At 39.2% G+C, this 27,167-nt stretch overlaps 1 protein-coding gene across 1 annotated transcript in view; it reads left to right on the plus strand.

Moving 5' to 3' along the window:
* The window catches only part of MLLT3 (MLLT3 super elongation complex subunit), a 261,905-nt gene that overhangs the window by 232,983 nt on the left and 1,755 nt on the right, over positions 1–27,167 (plus strand). Inside the window, exons 6-10 of the mRNA XM_019668210.1 lie at positions 9,120–9,195; positions 11,029–11,158; positions 14,498–14,597; positions 20,228–20,299; positions 21,440–21,511. Of these exons, the coding sequence (XP_019523755.1) occupies positions 9,120–9,195; positions 11,029–11,158; positions 14,498–14,597; positions 20,228–20,299; positions 21,440–21,511 (450 nt within the window). The remainder of the gene's footprint in view (positions 1–9,119; positions 9,196–11,028; positions 11,159–14,497; positions 14,598–20,227; positions 20,300–21,439; positions 21,512–27,167) is intronic.

The following is a 27,167-nucleotide window of genomic DNA, read 5'->3' on the forward strand; positions in this document are numbered from 1 at the left end:
TTTATGAAGAAAAGCAACTGTTGGGCTTATATAAGATGTGTGCATGGAAATGTAGGTTTCTGTAGAGCCTTATAAGCAGTAGCATTCCTCCTACTCTTGACAAGAATCTAATATTACCAATAGGAAATGTGTTGATTCTAAACACCACATTTTTAAAAGGGGTACATTGAGAACAAAACAAAAAATCCACCTCCGAATCTTTTCACATGAAAATAGCCTCTTAAATGTGTTGTGTTTTTGCTATTTCAGTTTATTTTCATTAAATAGAGGGGCTTCTTAAAAATAATTTTGTTTTTATAAACTTTTTATTCGTGCTTGACATTTTAAATAGAAGTGAATGTAACTACAGCATATTTAAATATTAAGCTGTTCATAAAAATTTCAGTTTCACTTAATATTGTGTAATTTTCAGCAAACACTATAAAATTGGAATTTCAAAGAAAGCTACAATAAGACAATTTGAAATTTCTGTGGGGGCTGGGGAGCAGGTCATAGAAAGTATTTTGTATTGGGTTGTTGTTTTAACATCTGTGAGCACTTGAAAATCTTTTATATAAGTTTTTGTTATCTCTTATTTAATAAGGAACTCTATTACAATATTTCTTCTTACCTTAAAAATTAAAATTTTAACTTCTAAGTCAATTTTGAGCACAAAATATTTTAAAAAATTAAAAAATCTGGATAGCCACCGAGTAAATTGCAATGATACTACATTGTACGTTTAGACCATGTCACTCCAGAATTTGAAATATATGTGATATAATTAAGGTTTGAGCAGTTAAGTTATAGAATTAAAACTGATAATTATCTATAGAGTTGATATTAAAACTCATCTCTCTTAGGAAACATTTATTCCCAATATACGTACATTTCCAATTTGTAGAAATAGCCACACTAACATATTATGAACAAGACAGTAGTACTTACAAAAATTTGAAAATTTAAAAGGAAAAGACAGACAATAAATATGAATAAAAGTTCTATTATTTTCTTTTATCTCTAAGGATTCTCTTATATACATCTGTGCTACACATATGTGCGTACCCACACCCAAGGAACTTTTTAGTGCTCTGATCTAGAAAAAAGGGCTCCAATGTGTTACCAGAAAAAATGTACTGTTATTCTAATGAGGAAGATACAAGCCTTGTAAAAAATAATCCTTGCACCTATCTGCAATCTTTATTGTATTGACTGATAATGAGAAATGTTGCATTTTTGACCTGGTGATGATTGGACAGTTTTAAATCTGTGGATTTCCCAGTGGATTTTGGTTATTTTGGAAGTGAAAGTACCATAGGAATAAGGTCTTAGCAAATAAAAATGAACTCTTGATGCTGCTGCAATGATAGTAAATCTAAGCTTCACATTTAATGGGGAAAATTCTCTAAGTCAAAAGATTAATAAATCTTCTTGACATTTGCATAAGTCTATAAAGATTCCGTTGATGTCAATCAAATGCTCTATCACCATTTTAAAGTAAGCTATTTTTAAAAAGGTCTAAAGTTAATAAGGAAATGCAGTTAAATGTCTTGTCAAGATGATCTCCTGAGGTGTATCTATATTTTAGTTCATTTCAATTAATTACCACCTTTATGATACCCTGAATTCATTCTATTTAATTTACTTTAATATTTCAAATTTTATAATCCAAAACTGAGAGCTATAACCACATATAATGTTCTTTTTAGGACCTTGTTCATTTCAACATTGCCCTTATATATAGAGAGAATACAATAATACTTTTCCATTATTTCAAGCTTCTTGTGCTCTGCACAGGTGGGTTATTTCACAAGTAACTGAATAGTTGTTCTGACAATAGTTTCGGTATCTTATTGTTAACTGATGAGCAATGGTATTCTGATGTTCATTGGTCAGCTTCAATAACAGTTAATTATGGGGCAATTCTATCAAGAAACTATTATTTTCTTCCTATTTCTTTTTCATGAAGCATTATACCTCGAAACCTTTTCACTTGTAACTTTTTCTTTTCTCTACCCACCACGCTCAAAACATACAAAAGAGAAAAAGAAGGCCACTGCAAAGATAAATCTGATATTACAACTAAGTGGTGTTTTTAATGGCTGGTTGTGAAACTCAACTTCTGTGCACATAGTCTTTGCTCAAGGAACGGTAACGTGCTTATAGGTTGGTGCAACTGTAAATGTTCTGTTTCCACGTGGTTTCTCATTCCTATAGCTTTTAATAAGCAAGTGATTTTAAGGACACATCTGGCACATACACCATCTTGCAACAACTGGAGTTTTGAAAGATCACATGTTCTGGCCACAATAGTCAGTAGCAACCTTCAAAGTACAACTGGTAACAAGAGATAAAAGACTTGAGACTCCTCTGTTTAAAAGAGAGGAAGCTAAAAGAAAATTATAGCCAGCCCTAAGTGTGGAAAAGGGTCTTATGGAAAGATTTATAGATCCTTGTTCCCCAAGGCCATTTCATTTCTTAATGGGATTTTGTGTTCTCAGACAGGGAGTGATAGGTACAAATGACAGGGTTTAATAATAGTGAAGATGACAATAATAACGAAGAAAGCAAGTGCAATTGTAAAAACAGAGGCCCCTCAGCATAAAGCCAGTTATCTTTGCATCCGGGATGATTTTGTCTGTAAGTTGAAAATGTAACAGTATTTAGAGTATAACACTGTTTTGCTAAGAGCAGAGAAGTGTAATTCTTAGGATCTTGCGCTCTCACCAGAAAATGACCAGCACAACAGCTTTTGATAATACAAGGGCTCAAGAGGCTAAATACGTGTACAATTCTCATTTAACATCAAGTTCATTCAAATTGTCCTAATACTTACAAATGGAGACAATTTGCCAAAGAGAGATATAGTGTCTTCCCTGTGGTCACAGACTTAAGTAACTGTCCAACTCTAAAGGTTGCAGTGTTCTATTCCAGTGTCCTGTCCCCAAATTCACCTTGTTTTCAAAGAAAGAGCTGTTGGCAGGTTATTTAAAGCATTAATCTATGCTTTGTTCCTGGGGGTTATGTAAATTGTATGGAAGAGTTGGGAAAAGAGAGTAGATAGCTTTTGAAGGCAAATAAAATAAATGATTGTGTGTTGCCTGATGGGCTTGTCAGTCCTCTTGATCAGGGCCAATGTCAAGAGGACCTGGACAATTCACAAGAGAAACTTCCTTGCTTTTTTAAACAAAACTATTGAACTAGTGAGGTGGGAAGCCAGGATCCATTGTAGTATTGACTAGACAAATGTTAGAAGCAATTGATACAGATACATTGAGACCCAGGGATGAAGTGTTTTGCTTTATCACTTGTTTGCTTTGGGTGCCGATCACAAGCTGTCCCTTATGGATGGTGGGATATTCAGTGCATCTTCCCCAGTGACATAGAAAACTTTGTTCCCTGAAACTACTGTTACAAATGAGTGTTAGTGTGTTCCAAACAGTGCTTTAAATTAATTGCATTTTTTTTCAAAGCTAATAGGTATAGTAGAACGAGCACTGGACTAGAAGTTAGAAAACCTGGTTCTAATCCACCAAAATATTACCCACTGGTCACTTAATCTTATTGTGCTTCAGTTTCATCATCAATAAAATGGGGGTGAAGAAATGAATCCTGCTGTCTTAGTCGGCTTGGGCTGCTACAACAAAATACCAAAGACTGGGTGGCTTAAACAATAGGAATTATTTATTACAGTTCTGAAGGCTGGAAAGTCCAAGATCAAGGTGCCAGCTGATCCCATTCCCCTGTGAGGATTCTTGTTTTGGCTTGAAGCTGGCTGCCTTCTCACTGTGTCTTTACATGGGAGAGAGGAGGGAAGAAGCAAGCTCTTGGGTGTATCTTCTAAGTAAGGGAACTAATCCCATCGTGAAGGATCCACCCTCATGACCTTATCTACACCTAATTACCTCCCAAAGGCCCCACCTCCAAATGCTATCACATGGAGGTTAGGACTTCAACATATGAATTGGGGGGCGGGGGGGGCGGTTTATTCAGTCCATAGCACTTGCCTTTCTCACGCTAGAGCAAATGAAATAAAGACGATGAAAGAGATACACAAAGATAATTAAGAGGTCAGAATTATTGACAAATGTTTGTCCAGTCTCATTTTCATATACCTTTCTATGTAGTAAAGGTTTGTACTTCTAGCATGTTTATCATGAAGCAGTTATTAATATAAAACCAAATGAAAATAAAAGTTCTGATGTTTCTGCCTTTCGACAGTTCACTCTTACATTGATCTTTGCAGATTAACTTAACCTAAAGTGTTATTTAATAACTTCTCAATACTTGTTTCCTTGCTTAACTTTGCCCGTACCTTTTATTGACATAGCTCTCACAATATATTACCTGTTAATGGGAATTGGTAGAGTGCATTCATATGATGAAGAACATTTTCCACAATTGTTTACAATGGATGTTATGTCATTTTTCTTTAAAATTAAATATATATTTTAAAATTGAGTTAGATTATTTGTTTCCTATAAAAGAGAAACTAAATGAGATAGTCTTTTTTTCAGTTTTTTTTATACAATTGACATATAACATTATATTAATTTAAGGTGTATAACAATGATTTGATACATGTATATATTGTGAAATGATTATCACAATAAGTTTAATTAACATCCATCATTCCTTAAAAATGATTTTTAATGCTAGGCCAAAAAAAAGTGTCAGTGATTGTTGTTTTTTAAATGAAGGAAGGGCTTAACTGATGACATAGTACTTCAGTCACTCATGAAAATTGAACAGGAATCTAAACAAAGTATATTTGCGTTGTCTTCTTTGAGCATTGCTCATCATCGACATAGTCTTTCTGGATATTTGTACAAAGAAAAGATAATCTTGCAGGCTGTATGTTTTCTTTTTCTAAGTGAGGTATATATTTTATGAAGAAAATATAGCCATGTGTCTAAAATAATTTCTGTTTTACTTGTTTACTGTATTCTTCCCTTTTCTCTGATGAAAGGTGTATATTATTCTCCCCCATTTCCTTTATTTTGATTGTTTTAAAGATCAAGTTGAAATTCTGTTCATAAATATAGTTGCTTATTAGAAGGGATGGAACTGATTACCTAAGGAGAAAGTCGCTTCCAGTGTAAGGAACAATGCCAGATTTTACAAGCCTTCTCCCATGACCCACCTTGACAGGTGTTCTCTTTTGAAGCACTTGACTTCCAGAAGTTGTAAACACGTGGGATTTTTTACTTGTCTTGGACAAAAATAATCCTCCGTAGAAAATCCATTACAAAATGATTTTGCATAGTCATTTACTGTTGAAGATTGTGTTGCAAATCTTGGTAGGCCCATTGTTTTGGTAGGAAAGACATATCTTGTTTTAGGCAATAAAAGAGTTTGAGATCTCTTGTAAATAATAGCAGCGACCAAAGCTTGATTAACTACTATTACAACAGCAGTGGGCTAGGAGTTTTTACCTTATCAATTTAACATTATCACTTCTACATGAGGTTCAGTGCCCTCACTCTGTGAAGAAGCCATTGCTTAAGTGATTTTCCCAAAAACACATACGAGCAAGCAAAAGGATTTAAGATTCTTAAGCCTATACTTTTGCACACCTTAAAGAAACTTCGTGTCTAGTGTTTGATTACTTAGTAGGTCAGCTGAAGCTTGTGCTTAGGACATCAGTAAAAAGAAGTAAATATTTTTTTAGTGGGGAGAATTTTGATATTTCAAAAGCAAGTATTAAGTTAGTAAGGGGAAGAATCAGAACCTCATTGAAGTTCTCTACACTTAGGTTTTGGCATGTACACACATAGGGAAGGAGGATACCATAATCTTTTCAATCCTTAGGGCCTATAAAGATCTTGATCTAGCCCTGTTTATGTGAATATTTTTTGTAAAGCAAATAACCTTTCCTAGTTTATATAATCATCCTTGATTTGTGTTTTTGGAGGGTAAGTCTGCTTTTAAAAAATAAAATACACACTTCACTTAAAGTGAGCTGCAGCTCTGATAAAATGTAAGACTGTGTCAGCCTCATGTCATAGCAGAATGGCTTCTTAAACAGTTAACATTTAGTTGAATTCTATCCTGGTCAGTTTAGATTAGTTTAAGGTCCATCCACTATGACACGATTGTACATGCTTCATAAACGTTTTTATTGAGTGGTAGCCGTGTTTTGTCAGGGTGCTTTCTTGCAAAACCCTTTGAAGAGTATGCAGGGATGTTACCTCTGGATAAATCAATAAGTTTTTCATTTTTCTCATGATGCTTTTTTTTTCTTTTATGCCTTCTTAACTTTAAGATTCTTTCAAAAAACATGTTTTTTTTGCATTTGGAAAAAAAACCACACAAGTTAACCTAGCATTGGTGGTGTTCAACCAGCAATTTTCAGTAATACCATTTGTTGAGCTTTTCAACGTGCCTGAATCCCCACACCAAACCTATTGAATGGGAATCTCCCAGTGATTCTCACGCGTATCCTTAGCTGTCAATCTCTAGGTCCTTGATCAGTGTTTTTAAAAGTCTGGTTGGTCCCAGCACAGTAGCATCAGCAGCATCTGGGAACTTGTAAGGACTCCAGGTTTTCATCCCTACCCCACACTTAGGGAATCCCAACTCTGGGATGGGGCCCAGCAGTCCATTTTTAACAAGTCCCCTGGGCGATTTGATGCCCATGAAAGTGTGAGAATCACTCCTTCAATTATCTCAAAGGTCTCCTCCAAAATTTTGTAAATCCTGTCCTGGCTGCAAAAAAGCTTCCTGGACGTTGGAATTTGCTGCCTATCATTCAACATTTTATCTTTCTCTATCCACCTCTGTTGCTTTACACTTTCTACTTTCACAGTCTCATTGAATCATGTGTCTTCTATTGTCAACCTCCTCCAATGCTTTGTGGATGAGGTAGAGCGTTAATAATAAATGTTGAATAAAAAGCCTTTTTCTCCTGTTGTATTATATTTTTTCTTCTTTGTCTATTTTCTAATGGCTAGCAACTGTGGAATTATTAACCTTGTTTATGGTTAAGAAGCTGAAAGAAGGCTGCCTGCAGGTTCTGGCATTTACATGATGTTTGAGACACATAGGTCCAGTTTACCATGGGGTCGTTGGAGAGATGGCCACCACCCTCTCTTGCGATCCAAATGAATGTCACTCTCAGCAAACAGCCCTGGCAGAATGGCTCCTTTAAGTCCAGTGCAACGTGTACTGGTTAGGCAGGATGGGGAATTAGAGCCCTCTCCGCTCACTGTAAGGAAACCTCTTTCTTGGCTCCCAAATGGTTTCCAGAGCTATCAAAATAATACCATTTGCAGACACTTTTCATGGCTGAAAAGAGCAATGTGGAGAGGAAAAGGAGTACTCTGTGGACCGCGGGAGAAATGTTTTGCAGCTGGGCAGTGCGCATAACTGCTAACTGAATGCCCTTTCAGTTGTGTAGCTCACCGTTGTGGCTCACGGTGGAAGAGCCACTCAACGGAAATGAAGAGTACCTCACACTGGCGTGTGTACTTGTAAACCGACTCTTCTCTGTGGGCTGCAAACAGCAATGTGTAGGACATTGTACTACAGATCTCAAGTAAATCTCGCCATGGTGAAGGCTTGGTGGGCCGCCTGCTGCTCATTAGAGATCCTGTCTGGCCCTTTTCCTGCAGAATGAGTGGTAGATTGCTGACACCTGTGTTCTCATCCAGCCTGAGGATGTGAAGTGTGCATTAGGAATGCCTGAAAGTGCTTCCTTGTGTCTTTGCCTGTGGGGCTTGGTGTTGCTTGGAGAGGAAGGGGTGGAGGTGCAGTGCTGGGAGGGGAGATGAAAAATCAGTGGTGAGAAACTGCAGTGCAAACAGAACTGAGGTTTTCATCCACATTTAGTCATTTCTGACGGTGACCTTAGTTTGTCCGTGTGGCCCTGGGAAGCTTGGTCACCTACTGAACAAAGTAAAAAGATGTGTCCTGTACAGGAGAAGACCTCAGATATTTCTCCAATAACATGAGTATCTAGTTGAGACTATGAGCACAATTAGAAATGGGATAGAAATAGCCCACTCTTACAACCAAATTTATCAATATGATTATTTTCAAATACATTTGTCCTTAAATATATAAAATTCAAGTGTGATGATATTATGATCAATTTCTTTGCACAATTCTGTCCATGTATTTGCTCTTCCCATCTTTACCTGCTGTAAAGTCTCAAAAACTGGCAGATGGTGGAACAGAAGGCCTAATGTGCTGCCTTCGGTCACAGATGTATTAGAGTGCCTACTATGTGCAATGCATTATGCTAAGGACGAGGTGTAATGAAAAGCACAGGACAGACCCTCCTAACCCCTACTTTTTCAAGTGCTGGCATTCTACTGGAGAGAAAAGACACAAATCAGAGGTGGCATAATACTGCAGCATATCGGATAAGCACAGAGATGTCCATATTTTCAGTGGGATTGGAGAATGAAGAGAACTGTGAGTGAGTTGGGTGGATCAAGGAGGATATGGCACTTGTTCTGGGTATTAAAGGATGAGGACAGTTCAAGAGTGAAAGAATGGGATACATGTATGATACGCTTTCCCTGCATCAGTAGGCTGTGGAATTAAATAGTGGCTTTGTTTTGTTTTGTTTTAAGTAGTGGTAATATTTCCCCCTGACTCATTTGTGGGACTTGGCCAGGTCTCCTTGTGAACGTTGGCCTCTATTTGTGAACTGTGGATGAATGAGGTTAGGGTTGGGTCATGGCCTTGGACCAGAGTGAAATTAACTGGCTCATAATGCGATTGAACTAATGACCTTGGCCTCATTACCACTATGTTTTAACCAGCTGAGTCAATCAAACATTGCAGAAAGGGTAATCAAGGTATCTTTTTGAAAGAGAGCTGGATAGCAGTAAACATGGGAGTGAAATGAAAGCCAGGCTCTTTCCCCATGTAACACCCAGGTGTTTATCTCTTCATCCTTGAATTTTCATGCTTGTTTCTGCATTTAGTAAAACTATGGTGGACAAAATGAAAAGGACGCCCTGACTCTCCTGTGTTAGTGTTTTTGACGTAATGAAACATGTAGTCATTTTTCTTGTGCAGCATCGGGCTGTTTTTGCAGAGCAAAATATTTTTGAGTGACACTGTTGTTTTTAATTGTAGATATGTAGTGTCCCATAAATGTATTGACGATGCCTTTCTCTTCTTTCAAGTCTGAACAACCCAGTCCTGCCAGTTCCAGCTCCAGCTCCAGCTCCAGCTTCACACCGTCCCAAACCAGGCAACAAGGTATCAACATCTCCCAGGCAAATGATGAGACATTTTTCTCATAAAACATCTTAATGAGTTGATTTATGGCCTATTTTCTACTGTTTTATTATCTGAATGATAACTTGGCTTTTATGCAGTTGTATTTATTTCCCCCAGGAATGCACTTGAGTATTGTTCTGATGTATGACAACAGCCTCTAGAAATTCCCCCTTTTCCAGTCCCGGCCATCAGTGTCCCATTTTACAAAAGGATTATAGACACAGCCTATTCCAGGGAGTTCCCAAAGGAAATACAATAGCAAACGCTGGACTCGAGAGGCTTTGTCATAGAGACATAGGTTTTTACTCTCCCTCCTGGACTTTCATTTTATTTATTTTTTCCTATGGATTAATAGACCTTTTCTTTGGCAAGTGTTAATTTGCTGTCTTTAAAATTATGGGGTTTTTTTGCTACTTAGGCTCAAAGAAATTTAAATTTAAAGAATTTTTGAAAAGAAACTTAAACCAAAACATAGAACTTAACGAAATGTTTTTTCCACTTCTTTTGTGCATGGAAAACCTTCAAATGTGGGCTCTTTTTTCTTTTAAACATGGAAAATGAAATAATAACAAAGAATAATTTGTTTTTGAGCATCATGTTGCACATTAGCTTTTTCATTGACCACACTGAATTCCTTATGGCCTTGTATGTTTTGAAAAGGATTAAATTGCTGTGTGTATTTGGGCTAAGGCTAAGCTTCTAGGAAAAAATAAAAGACACTGATCGTTTGTGCTATTCAGATTTCTTGTTCCACTGACTTCCAAAGGTATAAACCCATGACAGAAGCAGAGAAATTTGGGTTTTGAAGAATGTGAGATTGCAGAGTCAGTACTTATTTTTAAACGGATTTAATGATAGCTCAGATATTCCTATTAGATTAAACTTTAGGAATCTCCTAATCTAGAATGAAAATGCCTCTCTCACTTTTTTGATTGCCTTTACAATGTCTTCTGTTAAGATTCAAAGTATCTATCTTGTTTCTTTACATTTAGAGTAGTCAAGTAAAAATAAACCACACTAATGAGTTTTTTGGTGTTTGTTCCCCCCCCCCCTCCAATTTTGTCCTGTTCTAGAATAAATTAGTTACGAGTATGACTTGATTTTTTTTCTCTTCCATCTAATACTGGATACTCGCTTGAATTTTCTGGGCACCTGATTTATTCCATGGTCTTATTTATGTAAATACATGCTGGTATTTTGCCAGGAATTTCTTAAAGAGCAAAACAAAAATTAGCTGCATAAAATTGTTGTAACAGACCTCGTGTCCAAGATCAATATGAAGATCAGAGATAGGACATTACACCATGGAATTGAGATACTTTATAATCTGAACTTGACTGAAATGCTTGCTTGACCTGAAATTGACCTTGAAATAAAAGGAACAGCTAAACCTTAATAGATCAAAAACTACCACACAAAGGCTGCATTGCCAAGAACAAGTTACAACCATAGTGATTTATTAGTCTCAACTTTTCAATACATGGATTAACCTAACAAAACATTCAATTTACTAATAGATCTTTCTGTTTCTTTTTAGGGGTAATTTTTCTTAGGGAAGAGAAATACATAGAAAAAAATTCCTAGGAAATAGGTTTTCTAATGAACATCTTGGGGCATCTATTATGAAAATGATAGTGTTTTGACAGAGGTTGCATTCCAGAAACTACCAAATTTGTCTTGTAAATTGTATAAATATATATATGATACTGGTTATTTTTAACCAGTCAGTGTTCAGTGCTGGTGAGCATTCCCTTGTGTCTGATACTGCTAAAGTAGTATGTTTGATTCCTGTGGTTCACTGTCATTACTCAGGTCCTTTAAGATCTATAATGAAAGATCTGCATTCCGATGACAATGAGGAGGAATCAGATGAGGCAGAGGATAATGACAATGACTCTGAAATGGAGAGACCTGTAAATAGAGGAGGCAGCCGAAGTCGCAGGTGAGTGTCTTGGAAGAAAAGAGGTTCCCTGCGACAGAATCATACCTTTTTACTAGACCTAATAGTGTAACCACAGCCCAGGTGTGATACATCAGAAAGTAAAGGGCAGTAAGTGGTCCCATTCATCTTAAGTTGGGGCACCTTGGCATGCTTATACTCACCTATACAGGGAACTGCTCATCCCTTTTCTCAGAAAGGAGGGGTTTTTACTCTAAAAATTTTCAGGAAAAAGCCCTATTAGAAGTCCTGTTTTTGAAAGTATATGCCAAGGTGGCAGGTCTGACTGCTGAAATAAACTTGGTTTTCATCCGAAGGGTGTGTGTAGATCCATTGCTGTAGGTAGTGTCAGAATTTGAGGAAACGTGTTTGCTGTTTGTAGTTAGAAATACATAATTGGCTCCAATGAATTATGTGTGTGACCTAATTAAAACTAAGATCACCTGTGTGTGTTTTCCAGCAAATAAATTCCTTTTAAGTGTACTGACAATTAGGTTCCATAAGTAGCTTTAATGCTGTGAGGCATAATTTCACATTATAAGACGGTAATTCATGTCGCTTATAATTAATAGTCAACTTGAAATTGCCTTGAGGATTTTATTTCTTTATCATGAGGAAAACAAATAGGCATGCTTATTTTAATGTGTTTTGAGTAGAAAAGAAATATGAAACTACTTGACTTAAAATCCAATTACATTTATAATATATGGCATTAAATCTTTTCCCATTATCCATTACTGTGTAAAAGGCACTAAAATTTCTTAAAAGAATGTGATCTGAACCCAAACTGGACAGGCCATATGTTTCCTAATAGGGACTTCCTCGGCATCCTGTGAGAAGAGGCTCCTTAGAGTACGTGCCCCTCAGATCTCGCACTGATTTCTCCTTACGGCCACACTCAATACCTCTTTCTCCGCCTTGTCTCCCAAACTCTCCCGTCTGCATTCCTTTTAAGTGGGAGAAAATAAGGAAACTTATGGCCTTGACCTTATAACATTTCCATTTAGAAATCTTCATTCTGACAAGAAGGAAACTGGTACGGAAAAAAAAGACCTAAAAATGGACTGAAACTTCCCTATGTGATACATACTGTTGAAGACGCTCTTCTTTTTTCCCCACCTGACATGTGCTGTTAACACAGCAGCGCCAGTGTAACATTTGATCTTCACTGCACTTGTGAAGTCTCAACTGTTTAATCAGTTTAAATACTCAACCTTCCACTCCAGTCAAGAAGCATTTTAAAGCAGCGCTTCAATTGAACACTTCATTAATGTAATTTAGTTAAGAAAAACAAGTTCCATTGGTTTTTGCTAAAAGGATGTCCCAGTGTATCCTTTTCATTTCCTACCTCGTATCTTGTCTATCTGCATATATTATAGAGCTAGCATGTGATTGTCTATTCAGAGAGAGAGAAAAACTATCCTGATTTCTAAAACATTTTCTGTTTCTGAGAAGAATATTATATTAGGTTACTATATAACCAAAGAGAGGGAGAAAAAACTGAAGGCTATTTTTGAAGGAGGACATACATTCAGCAGAATAGAATAAAGAAACATCTTGGGATGGGCCTGCCGAGTGGCGCGATGGTTAAGAACTGGCTTGGAATGCCAGAGGGCCCCGGTTTGGATCCCACATATGAGGGCCAGTTACACTGCCCTCCACAACTAAGATGCTGAACAAAAGCTCAACCTGGAGCTGGGCTGCCGTGAGTCGCCGGGGATGGCATAGGCTGCAGTCCCTGCTGCAATGGGTTGCCATGGGCTACCATGTGTGGCCAGCAGCCAGCGTGAGCGGCCAGCAGCCGCTGTGAGCAGCCATCCAGAAGCCAGCGACTGATCTGCCTCTCCAGGGAAGAGCGCAATGATGGTGCCAACTTGGGCCAGTGAAGCAACGTCCTCCACAACTAGATTGAAGAACAAAACGACAGCAACTTGTCTGTTCCCCTTCCCCCAATTCCCCAGCGCTGTTCCCATCCCCCCAATTCCCCAATAAAAATCTTTAAAAAAAAAAGAAATTTATTAATTAAAATCTATTAAAAAAAAAAAAGAAACATCTTGGACTGGCCAAGTGGCAGGTTGGTTAAGAGTTGGCTTGGGACGCCAGCTCTGAGCAGCAGGACCCCTGTTCGGATCCCACATGTGGGCCAGTGACGCTGCACCCTCTACAGCTACGATGGTGAACAACAGCTTGACCTGGAGCTGAGCTGCCATGGGTCATCAGTGATGGCATAGGCTGCAGTGGAGCCGCAGTGGGCTGCTGTGAACTACCATGAATGGCTGGCAGCTGGCGTGAGCTGCCAAGAGCTGCCGTGAGTGGCTTGTCCAGTGGCCTGCAACCAATCTGCCTCACCCGGGAAGAGCTCAATGATAATACCAACATAGGCCAGTGAAGCTACATCCTCCACAACTAGACTGAAGAACAAAAGGACAGCAACTTGTCTGTTCCCCTTCCCCGATTCCCCCCCTCCAAAAAAAAAAAGAAAATATCTCCTACTTTGGCTAGAAGAAAATTCCATTTTTTTCTGACAAAAAAACATAGGGGAACCAGTGATATTTTTATTGTCTTTAGTTGTTGAAAGATATCATTGTATTTTTATAAAGCAGCTATGCCAAACACACTGTCTCTTCATGTCGCTGTAGTATATTCCCACTGAATTGTATCAGTGTTCATACCTAGGGACAGCCTTGAATCGTTCTTTACACAGTAGAAATGATTGGCGGTGTTCTACCATGTTGAGCTTCACCCATTTCCATCCTCAGATGTCACCCTGAGCTGTCAGTCATGCAGGGCTGTTGTCCACATTCTTCTTAGCAGTATTTTAGCCATATTTGTAAAATTTTCATATGTAGCAAAGAGGCAAAGGGAAAGGCAAACAAAAGATAGTAACCTACAAGCTGCCTAGTTACACTGACCTTCTGAAAACGTGGGTGACATGTTTGATGTTAGTAGGTGGGTGGAACTGAAGCAGGGAAATAAATAAATAAAGGAAGCCAGTCAAGTGCAGTGGCCAAGCACCAGCTTTGGATGACGTTGCTTGGATTTAATCCTAGAACCACCACTTGTACTTCTGCTCCCCTAGGCGAGTTGACCTTGTTTCTCTAAGTCTCAGTTTTCTTACCTGAAATAGGGCCCATTAAACGAGAAATAGCAGGTAAAACACTTAACACAGTTCCAGATACAAAGTAAGCATGGATATGTGTCCATGGTTGTATGAGTTAAAACGAGTTTTCAATACTTAAGAGTGTGTGTATGCTTTGCTCTCTGCACCCATTTCCATAGATTGTCTTTCAAGAATTTTAAGAATTGTCTATAATGATGACTTTTCTCTCTGTTTCTTTGTAGAGTTAGCTTAAGTGATGGCAGCGATAGTGAAAGCAGTTCTGCTTCTTCGCCCCTACATCATGAACCCCCACCGCCCTTATTAAAAACCAACAACAACCAGGTAAATTGCCAATTCGCAACGTTCAAGACTCTTCAGAATTAGATGTGATCAACACTTTTCACCCCTTAATTTTAAATGAAGTCCCTCTTGATACCAAAACAATGAGAATCTACAACCCTAAGAATAAACACATACTAAGGGTCATAGAAGCTTCTCTTGTCATAAAAAGTATGTTCCATTGGGTGGGTTCATTAAATAGATGAAAGGAGGGATGGCGACAAAAGTGTTGCCCATTTACTCTTGATTTCTCTATTTTTCCCCTCACCAGTAAGTAGGCGACTTAATGAATTAGAAGGATATGACCTTTGGGGCTAGTATAAAGCCTGGTTCTTTGCTTTACTAATTTATAGTAATTCACTGGTGGGAAATTAACTTTTGCAGCTGATCGTCAGTTTCCTCATCTGTACCTGAGGGTATTAATACCTACCTTGCTGGTTATTGGGAGGATGATAAATAATAAATGTAAAGAGCCTGAGGCAGTGCTCATACCTACTTGGCACTTAGTTGGAGGTCAATGTTTATTATCATAGGTACTCTGCCTCTGTGCTTTCATCCAGGAAAAGAGGATTATCACTTAGAATTGTAAGGAATAGTTAACAAAATGCAGAGTAAATAATGGTCATTATCATTGTTAGAAATCACTCTAAAGGAAAGCTTATTAATTTGATAGTCAACTCAGAATATAGTTATTTGGCTAGGTCTAGGCAGAACTTTGGAAAGCTATGATGAGTTTTTTTTTAAGAAAAGATTAAGATTAGGATATTTCAAACACTTACTAAAATAAACTGTTTTCAAATATCATGAATACTGTAAATGCCTCATTATGCATTGAGTTGATACTCTCATCACCATAGGTTATTCTTACCTCTTTGTTTAGACAGATTCCCTGTGACCTCTACAATAATTACTTAATTCAAGTTAAATCATGTGAATATTATTAACTTGAAAATAGAAGAACAGCATTTTTCTAAAATTATTCTGTTTCACAGGTGTCCTACGATTTAAAATGGCCTTGCCCTTGAATATGTGATCTACGTTTTACTGGGAATGTGTGATTTTTCTAGATGAAGACTTTTTCTTTTTAAATTTTGTATAAAACATAAGCAAAGATCTCTTAAAATGTAAAATTCCTTATTTATAATGTTTATTGACATCTTAAAGCCTGCATTGATAAGAGTAATACCAATGTTCTTTACCTCACTAGTTACAGTTCAACTGCTGTTGCTTTGTATCCTACATATGAATGCAAGCCCAATCTCATCATCTGTTACAGGCTGGCTGTTCAAGGAGCTAGTGCATGTCTCCTAACTTCCTGTAGTTCATGCATTTCCCCATCTCCAGTGCCAGCCAGGCCCGGGCCTCAGCCAGCTTTCACCTCTGGCGCGGCTGCCCACCACCACAAATGAAGCCTTCCAGGGGAGAGTGAAGACTGAGGGCATAACTGTCATCAGCAACCAGATGAGAAGAGCCGTGGGCTGGCTACCAGGATAAATTGGGATACTTTTGTAAATGTGTGCTTCAGTGTGAGCTGGCAAAAGAGTAGAATTTGGGCCTTGAATATATTTTGATATCCAATTTAAACCTACTTAGCTTTCAGTCAGTGGTGAATTAGAATTAGAGGGCAACAGTGCCAGGAGCGAAAAGCACTGGGTTGTGCTTTCGTCCCCTCATGAAACTCCTTCAGCATCTTTCCACTGCGCTTGCTAAATAAGTGCAGCTCCAACAAGCCCCTATCTTGCTGTTCAAACCAAATAGCTGCCCCTAACCCTTCCTGTGTGGGCAGTCTTGAACTGGGCCTGGCTTTAGGGAAAGCTCTGGGTTCTTTGTCAGACTTTTTCTTTTCTTTTCTTTTCTTTTTTATCCTGTCTAGCAAAATAAGAACAAAATGAATAGAATCATTTATCTGGAGAGGGTAAAAATTACTTCATCCGATTAAATAGCATACCACTGGATCCTTGGCATATGTTTATTCAACAAATGTAGCTTCACACATGTGAATCATCAATCTGTCAGGAATACTCGGTTATATGTCACTTTCTCCATGCACCTATAAGCATAATAAGAAAGTCCATATGCTTTCACTTTTAGCTTGTCGATGGTAGGAAATACTTGTACCATAAGAATACTTCCCTCCTTGGAGCTATATCTTGGAGCTGAGAGTAAGCAAGTTTTTAAAACATTGTTTAGCATTGATTTCTTAACCCCTCAAGTCACCTCCATTGGGTCAGGCATGACGCTATCCCTTTAGGATTTCTTAAAAAACTCACTGGTTTTTCTTAGTAGTCTTCCTTAGATCTTCATGCTGATGAAATGAAATATTAAAAAATTCTAAGAAATCTAAAAGTCATGCAAACGTCACCTTAGAATGTGTTTTTCGTTTTCTATTTGTGTGTGTGTGTGTGTGTGTGTGTGTGTGTGTGTGTGTGTGTGTGTGTGAGAGAGAGAGAGAGAGAGAGAGAGAGTATCTGAAATTTCACATCAAATAAAATAGATGAAAATCTACTGGGATGGCCTAAATGTGAAATGGGAAGACTCTAAGTTTCCTTCTTTCATACCCCTTGGCTGTTCTCTGTCTGTAAATTGATAATGGTATCTCAAGTTTCTGTAAATTACCAGGCAAAGCTGAGTTTTCCTTACCTTTTCTCAGATCTTCTGAGGACCAGAGAAGAGGGAAAGTGCTAATTGAGTCAAAGGTTTTCTAACTACTGAAAAAAAGTGAACAGAGAGAGCACTACACGTCAACAAAGCAAGTATTTAACCTGAGTATTGTTAGGAGCTACTAGTGATCATTAACATGAAAGACCTATCAGTAAAGAACCCATCTGCTGAATAATTGAGTTGTCAGTCCTCACAAAGGGATACAGAAAAATAATAATCTTGAAATTTTGATTCTCAAGCCGTATCCTCAGATTAAGGATAGAAGTGCAACCAATCATAGTTCTGTTTTCAGAGACTACCACGTGTACAAATGGTGCATCTCAGCAGCCTGGGTGGCTGTTTACCTCAGTACAACTTAAGAAGGAATAATAGTGCGTGCTGTGTCATTTTAACCAAAGGTTTTGTTTTGTATTTTTTAAATTCAGACCTCCCTTCTGTGAATTTCAAACAAAACCAAAATTCCATCTTTTTTTTTTTTTTTTGGCTAAAAGTGTGGACAGGAGGGAGGAGAGAGGGGCCTTGAAGGAAGGGAGTGATCCACTGGACCCAAGTTAATATTCAGAATATCATAAATCACCTATCAGCCTGCGAGGCATGTTGAATGAAATGAAAGAGCCTGTCCAGTTAAACTGGTTTGAAATAAGCCTGTGGAAGACAGGGTGCTGTACTTTTATATTCTGAAGCCGTTTCCTCAAAGATAAGAAATGATCATAAATAAAACAATTGTCTTCAGCATGGCTCAACTCTCTGAGAATGAGGTTTTGACAAAGCTGTTTATTTTGGAGCAGGGAGAGATCAAAGGAGGAAGATTAACTGAGCCCTCTCTGGGCAGCCACTCAGTAACTTGAGGCGGATCACTGACACCCGGAGCTTTTGTTCCTGCCACTGCAGCTTCAGAAGAAAGAAACGAGGATTTCAATGTAGTTTGGCCTTCTGTGCTGTAGCACTTACGGAATGTGTAGGGTGGGACTTGAGTTCCCCACAATGTTCTGTCTATTTTCTGCTTCGAAGAAAAGGTGGCTGAACTCCCTCAACCTAGTTAGCAAAAAGTTCCATTGCATATATAGAGCTCTCCAGTCACTTTGACCCCTGGAGTGCAGTTAGTTGGGGGTGGGGGGCCGGCAGGGTGGAATACGGGAACACAATTTAGTTTTCTAACACACAGGGCAAGCAGGCAGGCACTGTTTCTTTCTCTCGTCTGAAATCTCAGCATAGTGTCTCTGCTTTGCCCAGCCCTGAATCTGAGTTGGTGAGGAGTGCCATCTACTGACATACTTACTCCTAGGTCTCTGAGTGCCGAGTTTTCCCTTGAGGTCTCATTTCCAACAACAATAGAGAGAAGGAAATTCTTAATGTAGTCAAGTGTTTGGTTTCCTTTACAGTGCAGCATGTTAAACAAAAAACAACAGAAACAAAAAAACTGTTGCCTTGCTTCTGTTAAGCAATTTCCTTGTGTTGCTGAAAGTATTGTATTTTAAGTTAGCCTGGTCAGAATGGTCATCTGGTTATCTTAAGGTGAAAAATGAAGAAATAAAGGCAGTTCTCAAGAAAGACTCTGTTAGAAAGAAGCTCACTCCTTCCCCATGCATTATTCTAAATTCAAAAGAAAATATGCCCTTCTAGAAGTATTTGTTTTTTTCTAGAATGTCATAGTCCTATCTTCAAAGTAAAATGTTTAGGAGTGTAAAATTGTATAGCTGAATGGGAATGTGGACATTAATTACCTTGTTCATCTTTCTCATTTCATCTCATTTTTGAGACTCCAAAAATGTTAAATGATAGGGCTAGGGCCTGAACTTAGGTTTCTGAGCCCAATCAGTACTCTTTCCACAAATTAGAAGTGAACTCATTTACAAAATCTTTGTGTTATGGAATATGGTAGACATTTGAACAGAACTGTGGTGTGTGCGTGTGTGCGTGTGTGTGTGAGAGCAGAGAAGAAAGACAAGAGCAAGAGAAATATGAGACTGCTTAAATATGTGCTTTATTTGGCACTTCCCTTTTTTAATATGAGTTTCAGATTATAACAACTCAATTGATAAGTGAGGTTATAATGCAAAAGATAAGTTACTTTGCTTTTTATGTTTATATATATTTGTAAATACTCAACAATAAATTCAGTGGTTCTCAGCCATTGTAAGCAAGGACCATTTAAAAATATTTCCCTTATAATCCTCAATTTTGAAGATCCTAATGAATCAGTTGTATCTTTTAAATAATAATTTGGTTTTTCTTTTTATCAATTAGAAGCCTAGCTCCCCAGGGAAGCTTCTGAACAGTATGTAAAACTATTCATAACCTAAGCTGTAATCAATTCAGTTAAAAGGAAAGGCACCTGGTGTTTATCTCAGGGATAAACACATTTCTTTTTTTTCTTTTTTTAAACACATCATTTCTTGAAACACAGATGATAGTCCTGGCTCATTATTCCTTGAGTTGGAGGATCCCAAGTTGGGAACAACCAGTGTCACTGAGGGCCATCTTTATTTCCACAGCTCCATCAAGTTAGTGGATATGAGCAATGTTTAGAATCTGAAAGTCAGGTGCTAAAAAGGGCATTTGAGTGTTTGTTTTATGATCTCTTATGCACTGAGCACTGGTAGTGATGCTGAAACAGCAGAATGAATGAGGAAAAATTCTTGCCAGAGGAAACTATAATCCCGTATAACTCAGCTGCGGTACATATGTGTTAGAGTGTTGTCACAAAGGAGAAGCAGCCTTGGAAGCTTCCATCCATTTCCTTATTGTCAACTTTAAAGTTCTATTGCCCTGACTCAGCATTTTGGATATGTAATTCATTTCCCAAGAAAAGGTAAGATTAGAAGAGAAGAAAGGCCATGTGTAGAGGAGAAATGCTATTTGGAAAGTGATATTATTGTATGACATTTTACCCATAAGTGCCTTTGTTTAGGTGGCTGGTTAGCTAAGAAGTGCTTGAAATCAAATTTAACAGTGTTCTCTTTGATCCCTAGATTCTTGAAGTGAAAAGTCCAATAAAGCAAAGCAAATCAGATAAGCAAATAAAGAATGGTGAATGTGACAAGGTGGGTTTCCAGCCCATCACTTGAGTGCTGCGGCACTGGCATGTCCTCTGTTTCTTTGTGTTTCCCTTGATCATCCTTGCTGGTTCTCCTTTCATTGTCTTCATCACACGTGCTCGAGAGTAGTTTATTGTCCTAGCCTTGCTATGTCTCCAGTGTTAAGCTGGGCCTTATGTTACCATTTGTCCTGATGCCTCTATTGCCCAGGGATTTCAGGCCCATTGCATTTGGGTAAGAATCATGGCAGAGTCAGTGAATGAAGGACTCTCAGATGTAAGCAAACAGTACATCTGACCCTCGTGTGGTGTGCTTTCCCCAAATGTGCATTGTGCATCTGAAATGTGACTGCAGGACCTATTGGGGGTTAGTCTCCTGGTGCGAGTAGGGTCCTGAAGTATCCTAAAGGGTCGGGGCAGGTGTGGCTCATGCTTTGCAAACCTTTCCTTTGCCTTCGTGGCAAATGACATTAGGGACACCCATCCAGCTATGCTGACAGAGTCATGGGTCGGTGCATGTGGAAGGAGAGCTCATCTCTGCCCTTTCAGAGGAACTCTTTGACAAACCACATGCTAATTTGGGTAGCGATCTCTATTTTTCATAAAACATTCTTCTGTTCTTCCATATGCTCTTCACAAGCAATGTTAGCTATGTTAGATATGACCAGGAAGGCCTTTTTATTGTTTTGTTAAAAGAATTTGCTCTGACATAATTGGTAACGTGCACTGATACTTCCATGTTTACACTTAGACTTTTATCTCTTAGTTAAAAGCTTCTAAGATAGAAGACTTAAGAAAAAAAAAGAAAGTAAACTTTGATGACATGCTTAAACTCACCATTTTCCATTGAGTTCCCTTTCTGTCTATTGAGGCATTATTGGGAGAGGGTGTGTCTGCTCCCTTCAGTCTTGTTGAGAACAAATAAGTGCAAGAATTGCCCCCTTTTTAAAAGCCAGTTTCATAAAGGCAATAGTTGGCCGAGAGAGACTTGGTGTGCACAGGCCTTAGGCACCGAGTCCACATGGCCTGGAATGGGGTAGAATGGGACATCTCCAGCTGCTGCTTGTATGTTCATATGTGTTCATTCTCTTCTTTGTGAACTGCTTCCTAACACGCATGTTCTTTGGGGGCCTCTCTTCTCTTGCAGGCATACCTAGATGAACTGGTAGAGCTTCACAGAAGGCTAATGACGTTGCGGGAAAGACACATTCTGCAGCAGGTGAGAAATGCTTTTTAGCACAACCCTTCCCAGAGCCTCAAGGCCTCGGAGGCCACGCCAGCCCTGCACTGTCAGAACTGGGCTAATGCCACCCAAAGAAGCACAGTTGACCCTTGAACAACACAAGTTTAAATTGCACTGGTTCACTTATATGTGGATTTTTTTCAGTAACTATACAGTCAACTCTTTGTATCCACCAATTATGGATCAAAAACAGTGTTTTCCACCTGTGGTTGGGAAGCCATGGATGCAGAGGGCTGACCGTATGCATTGTTCTCTCTAATTTTATATAAGGGACTTGAGCATCTGTGGATTTTGGTATCTACAGGGGGTCCTGGAACCAAATTCCTGTGGATACCAAGGGACTGTAGTTATGTTTGGGGGGAGTCAAAAGTCATATGTGAATATTCAGCTGTGCCAGGGGGTCAGCACTCCTAACCCCTGTGTTCAAGGCCCAACTCTATTTGGGAAGGGCGCTCACTTCCGAGGCTACCCAGAAGCCTGCTTTGGAGCTTGGCGGTAATTATCTGCCTTCTCTGATGCTGTGGGCAGTGAAGATTGGGCACTCGAGGAAGCAATGGTGCTGGAATGTACCGATCCTTCAGCACGCAGATGCTGTGATGTGAGCTGAGAGGAGGGGATGGTAGGAATGCAGGAACCTTTGGGGCCAGGCTTCTGGTTTCATGGGAAAACAGTGATAAGAATTGCAGTCAAGTGTTGTAAACATTTGTGATTCAATTTAGTAACCTTTTGCCAAAGCTGTTCTAAGGAAAATAAATATTTCCCTCATTTCTCTTATCTTGTACAACATACATTCTGTTATTATGAACTCAACTGTGGAATACTGGTAGAGTGGGAAAACGTCTATTAGTACAATTTGATGTTTTGAGAAGATAAGAAGGGTGGTTTTTGGTTTTCATACAGTTATGTGCATCCGTTGCTTTAACAGTGGCTATTGATAAAATGCTTTTTCTTTAACATCCAAAGAGAAAGTTGTGTTCTAAATTCCATGGTGGGTTTGTAGATTATTTCACTGTTTAATTTTTTTTTTTGCATCTTTCAAATTACTTGAAGTTAGTACTTAATGTACCCCAGCTGTGTGTGTTATTTTTTAAATGTTTAATGGCTGATGGTAACATTTATATTCTGTGTACATTTTTGCTTAAATCTATAAATACACACTCTCAGACTTGCCAAGTTTCCTGATTGGTCTGATAAGCTTTTTAACCCTTCTAGAATTTCAAATTTGAACAAAAGTCCACAGACCTATGATTCTTAGTTGGGGATAAGTTGAATGTTTTGCATTTCCATTTAAGTAAATATGGGTAGGGGAGCAGGATTTGAGTGGCTTCCCCTAAGACGTGGCTAGTATTTTTCTTCAGCTTTCTTCTGTAGAACTAAAATTGTACAACCTGCCATTTACTTTGGGGCTAATTGACTGAATGGTGAGGGTAATTCTATTAGCTGATTTCCCTATTCCTTCCCAAATGCCAGCTCTGAACCACTGTGGAGCAGTCATCGAATAAAGCTAGTCATGCACAAGCTGGGCCCAGATAGTGAGTCTCCCAGGAGAGGGAGACAGATGCTTGGACGGGGTTGGGACACCTTCAGAAAGGAAGCCCCGCCAACGAGTGGAGGACACCAGGCAGTTGGACACGGTCTTACCTTGGGGTGTCATTGACATTCCCAATTTCACATTGTCCTTTATGTTGACCTTTGAAAGAATTCTGAGGGAAGATGACTTACTGGAGAATTCCTCGCAGTGGATCATTTTAGTGTTCTAGAGGGAGAGAGCAATCTCTATGAATTTTTAACCTGGCATAAAGGCACTCGAGGGCACACAGCGTCTCACCCTAATTGCATTCCCAGGCCGCTTAAAAGCTCTCTGTCGTTGGCCTTTTGCCTTGTAATGCAGCTGAGGCTTGTGATTATGATACCATGATGCATGTCCTGTCACGGTTTACTGCTTAATTAATTCCTATTGTAAAACCTAGCAGTATGGAGGACTAATGTACCTTTCCGCCTTGAGAGCTCCTCACCTTGTGGAATGCATTCCAAAGTCGACATACTCTGCCATGCAGACCTGACACCTGACACAGAATTTCTGGTGAGCCCAGGATCACATCCTAGGTCCTTTCCTATTAAATGCATCCAATCTGCTCTGATGCTTTTATGTGGCTCAAAAAAAAAAGTGGTTAATATCTTTGTCTTACTCTGGGGACATGCAGGACTGGTCCCTGACCTCTAGTTTAATGAACAGAAAGCATCGCATCAAGAGAGCCTGTGTTCTTAAGCCACTTTTTCATAAGGTAAAAAGTACCATGGATGCAGTCAAACCCAGAGATATCAGTTACAGTACTGATAATAATTTAATTTTGCTTTGAACCATGGGCTCCACAGTCTTTGGAAAGGGAAAGTGAGCACTTCTAAACTCCTCAGCAGTTAAGCTCTGAGCCTGGATTTGCATCCTACTTAGGAGGGGGAAAGCTCTGCGGAAAACCAGTGCTTCCTTAGACTGTATAGCAACTTAGATAACAGCTATTATACTTTTAGAATTCCCTTCAGGGAGATGGGTAATGAGTGAGGTATTGAAGGGTTCCTTCTAACAACATGGAGATCACTCCCTGAGAAATCGGCTGAAAATGATTCTCTCCATCCTGAGAAACTGCCTGTCATGGTTTAGAATCTCCTGTGGATGGGAGGCTGATGGACTGTCTTTTAACTCAAGGTAGGTTGCACGTTGTCACATGGCAGAGTTCCCCAGTCCATTGCTGTGGCCATTCTAAAGGAAGACCTCACTTACCAAGACCTGACTCCACTCTAGGCAGCTGCAGTGAAAGCAGAGCTTATCTGTTAACTTCCAACTCAGTCAAGAGGCAGAAAGAAGCCTGGGTTTGGAAAAATATAAGCTGACTAAACATAATGCATCTACCTTTTTATAATTAAAAATCAGGGATGGAGGAAGGAGTCACAGATTTAACAAGTGGATCTTCCCTGCTTAAAAAAAAAGAAACAGCCTGTGTGGTACCCCCTAGAAGACTGACTTGGCAGGAAATAATCCATCACCAATGTTTTCACAACAGCCATCATCTGAAGAATGAGTTAAGCAGTTACATGCTCTTCTTTTCCCACTCCTCTATGTACCTACCCTGTGCCCTTGCCTGCTTTTCTTATCTTGGTCATTCTATCTTTTATGATTCTGATTCTGATTATTATTATTATTTTGGAGAGGCATTCATTATTTCAGTTTGATGCAGGGTGCTGACACTGACGCTGACATTCATCAGCAGAGCAGAGGACTCTTATGGAAAGGGTGACGCCTTTAGGGGCTAGTGGGGTGTTTTAATGGGCTTCTGTTTTTGGAGTGTAAAGCACTTTAATGCTGTGTTTTTGATGTTCTAACTATCAGGATTTCTGGAAAGGAGCCCTAATTCATTTTCCTTTATGAAGTCTTAATTGAGGACCTGGGTACATGCTCTAATAATTCAAATCGTTAATGCCGTACCCTTTGGCAAATAGTCCCGAACACCCCAACTGCTGCCACGACTCCTGCTTTAAGGCCCTCTCTGCAGCTGCCTTGATATATTCTTATGGGCTCCCATAAAAATGTGGGGCTCATTTAGCTAGATTGATCAGTTCCCCTTTATATCTTTGCGTTTGTGGCTGCAGGCAGGGTGGGACGTGCTGGTTGTGGAGGCACTAGAAGGACTGGGATTGAAGCCCTGGAAACCTCCAAGATGCTACAATGCATGTGAGATGACGGGGCTGAATTTCCTAGTGGGCGAATGTGTTGCTTTGCTTTCAAATCAAGTGGCTCTTTCTAGAAAGTATTTTTATTGCTCCATTTTCTACTTACTGTTAAGTAATTAGTGGGCAGCCCTATGGAGTCACAGAAAGCTATGTTCCTAAAAGGGTGAATTGCCTGTCATTTTCAAGGGAAAATTTAGGGCTGTACTTTTTTACCCCCAACTGGTAGTTTTAGTCTGTCATTTCAACTAGTTTTCTTCACCTACTGTTTCCCCTGCTTTCGTCCCTTCCTCCTGCAAACTTCTCTGATCATTATTAAAAACAAAGAAATTTAAGTAGGCCTTTTCTGAGTTTTAGCTTCCAGCATTTTTCCCTGCTTTATTTGTTCAAGTGCTAATGAAACGGCGAACAGTCAACAAAGGGAGGAGGAAAAAGTGCAGGATCTGGTCGTTCATGTTGCTGTGTAGTTACCTCCCAAGTCATTAGTGATAAGTTTATATTTATATGGTAATCGTAATCATGTTGCCCTGATCCGCGTAGCAGTTTACAGTTTGTAAAGAAGCTGCATTTGCCGTATCTTGTTTGAGTTTCTGCACAACCCTGTATGATGGTAGAACAGATGGCATTGTCTCCATTTTACAGATGAGGAAACTGAGGCTCAGAGGTGATAATGTTCTGTCAGATTCCATTCAAATAGTGAGCAGAGTCAGAACTTGGTGTGCCAGATTCAGGACGCTCTATTTTGAATGCTTTGTCACTTAACCTACTGGCCAGTTAGCTGAGGAGAGGAGTCACTCTGGAATAATTGTCATTTGCTGCTATCGTGTAAATGGAAAGGCTATTCGTTTCTGTCATGAAAGAGTTCTCTGAAGAGGGTATTTTGTCTATCCTGAAGTCTACACATTTTCACTGGGTCTACAGTATTTCTAAACAATGGAATGTACTCTGGAAAGTATTCTTAAATCAATTGATGTTAACTATACGAGTAGAGTAAGTATCTGATTGCCTTGAAAAGTTTGTGTGTATGGACATAGCTGGGTGTGTCTCTGTATGTAGGGTGTGTGTGTGTGTGTGTGTGTGTGTGTGTGTGTGTGTGTGACTTATCCAAAGGTCTGTAACTATTAACTAATAAAACAAAGGAGGGTCCATTTTGGACCTTTTAGTGTTAATAATAAGATCTTGCTTGATAAATTCTTATGTGAATGTAGTAGTCTAACCATAATTAGGAACACCCCTTCTAATAATCTCTTACTGGAAGTAACAGAACCTTGGGTCCAGTGACTTAAGCAAGTAAGGCTCCCTCTCCCCCACCACCTCCAGGCCTGGAGGTAAGTAATTTAGGGTCAATGTGGTGGCTTAAAAGATGCCACTGAGGACATGGACGCTTTACCTTCCTGCTCTGCCATCTCTGTCATCTTTGCCATCTGCATTCATCTGCACTCTTGAGGGGAAGGTAGCTACTGTACCTCTGGGATCACATCTTTATTCCCGACAGGAAGAGGGGCAGAGGGCAAAAGGCATGTGCCTGTTGTCCATAACCTTCGTGAAAATTTTCCTGACTTCTGGCAAATAAATTGTAAATAGCAGTATCTGCCAAGTGCTGCCAATGGGTCTGGGAGGCAAGCGTTTTAGCTGGGCATGCTGCCACTCCTAGAAAATCAAGCTTCTGTTAGTAAAGGATGGGAAAATGGATACTCGGTAGGCAATTGTCTATGTCTGTCATGGTTTTGCAAGGGCAGTAACTTGTTTTATTATTAAACCCACAGTTATATCTGTAAGAAATAGTTTCAGAGATCGAATAAGACTGTAACAGCTCAGTCTGGAGTTGTGCAACTAATTGGATGAGCCTCAATATGTCTTTTGTGCTTCCGTGGAAGTCAAATACGTCAGGAATAGGGAGCACGCTTTC

This window comes from Hipposideros armiger, unplaced genomic scaffold (genome assembly GCF_001890085.2).
Source record: "Hipposideros armiger isolate ML-2016 unplaced genomic scaffold, ASM189008v1 scaffold_520, whole genome shotgun sequence".
Classification (NCBI taxonomy): domain Eukaryota; kingdom Metazoa; phylum Chordata; class Mammalia; order Chiroptera; family Hipposideridae; genus Hipposideros; species Hipposideros armiger.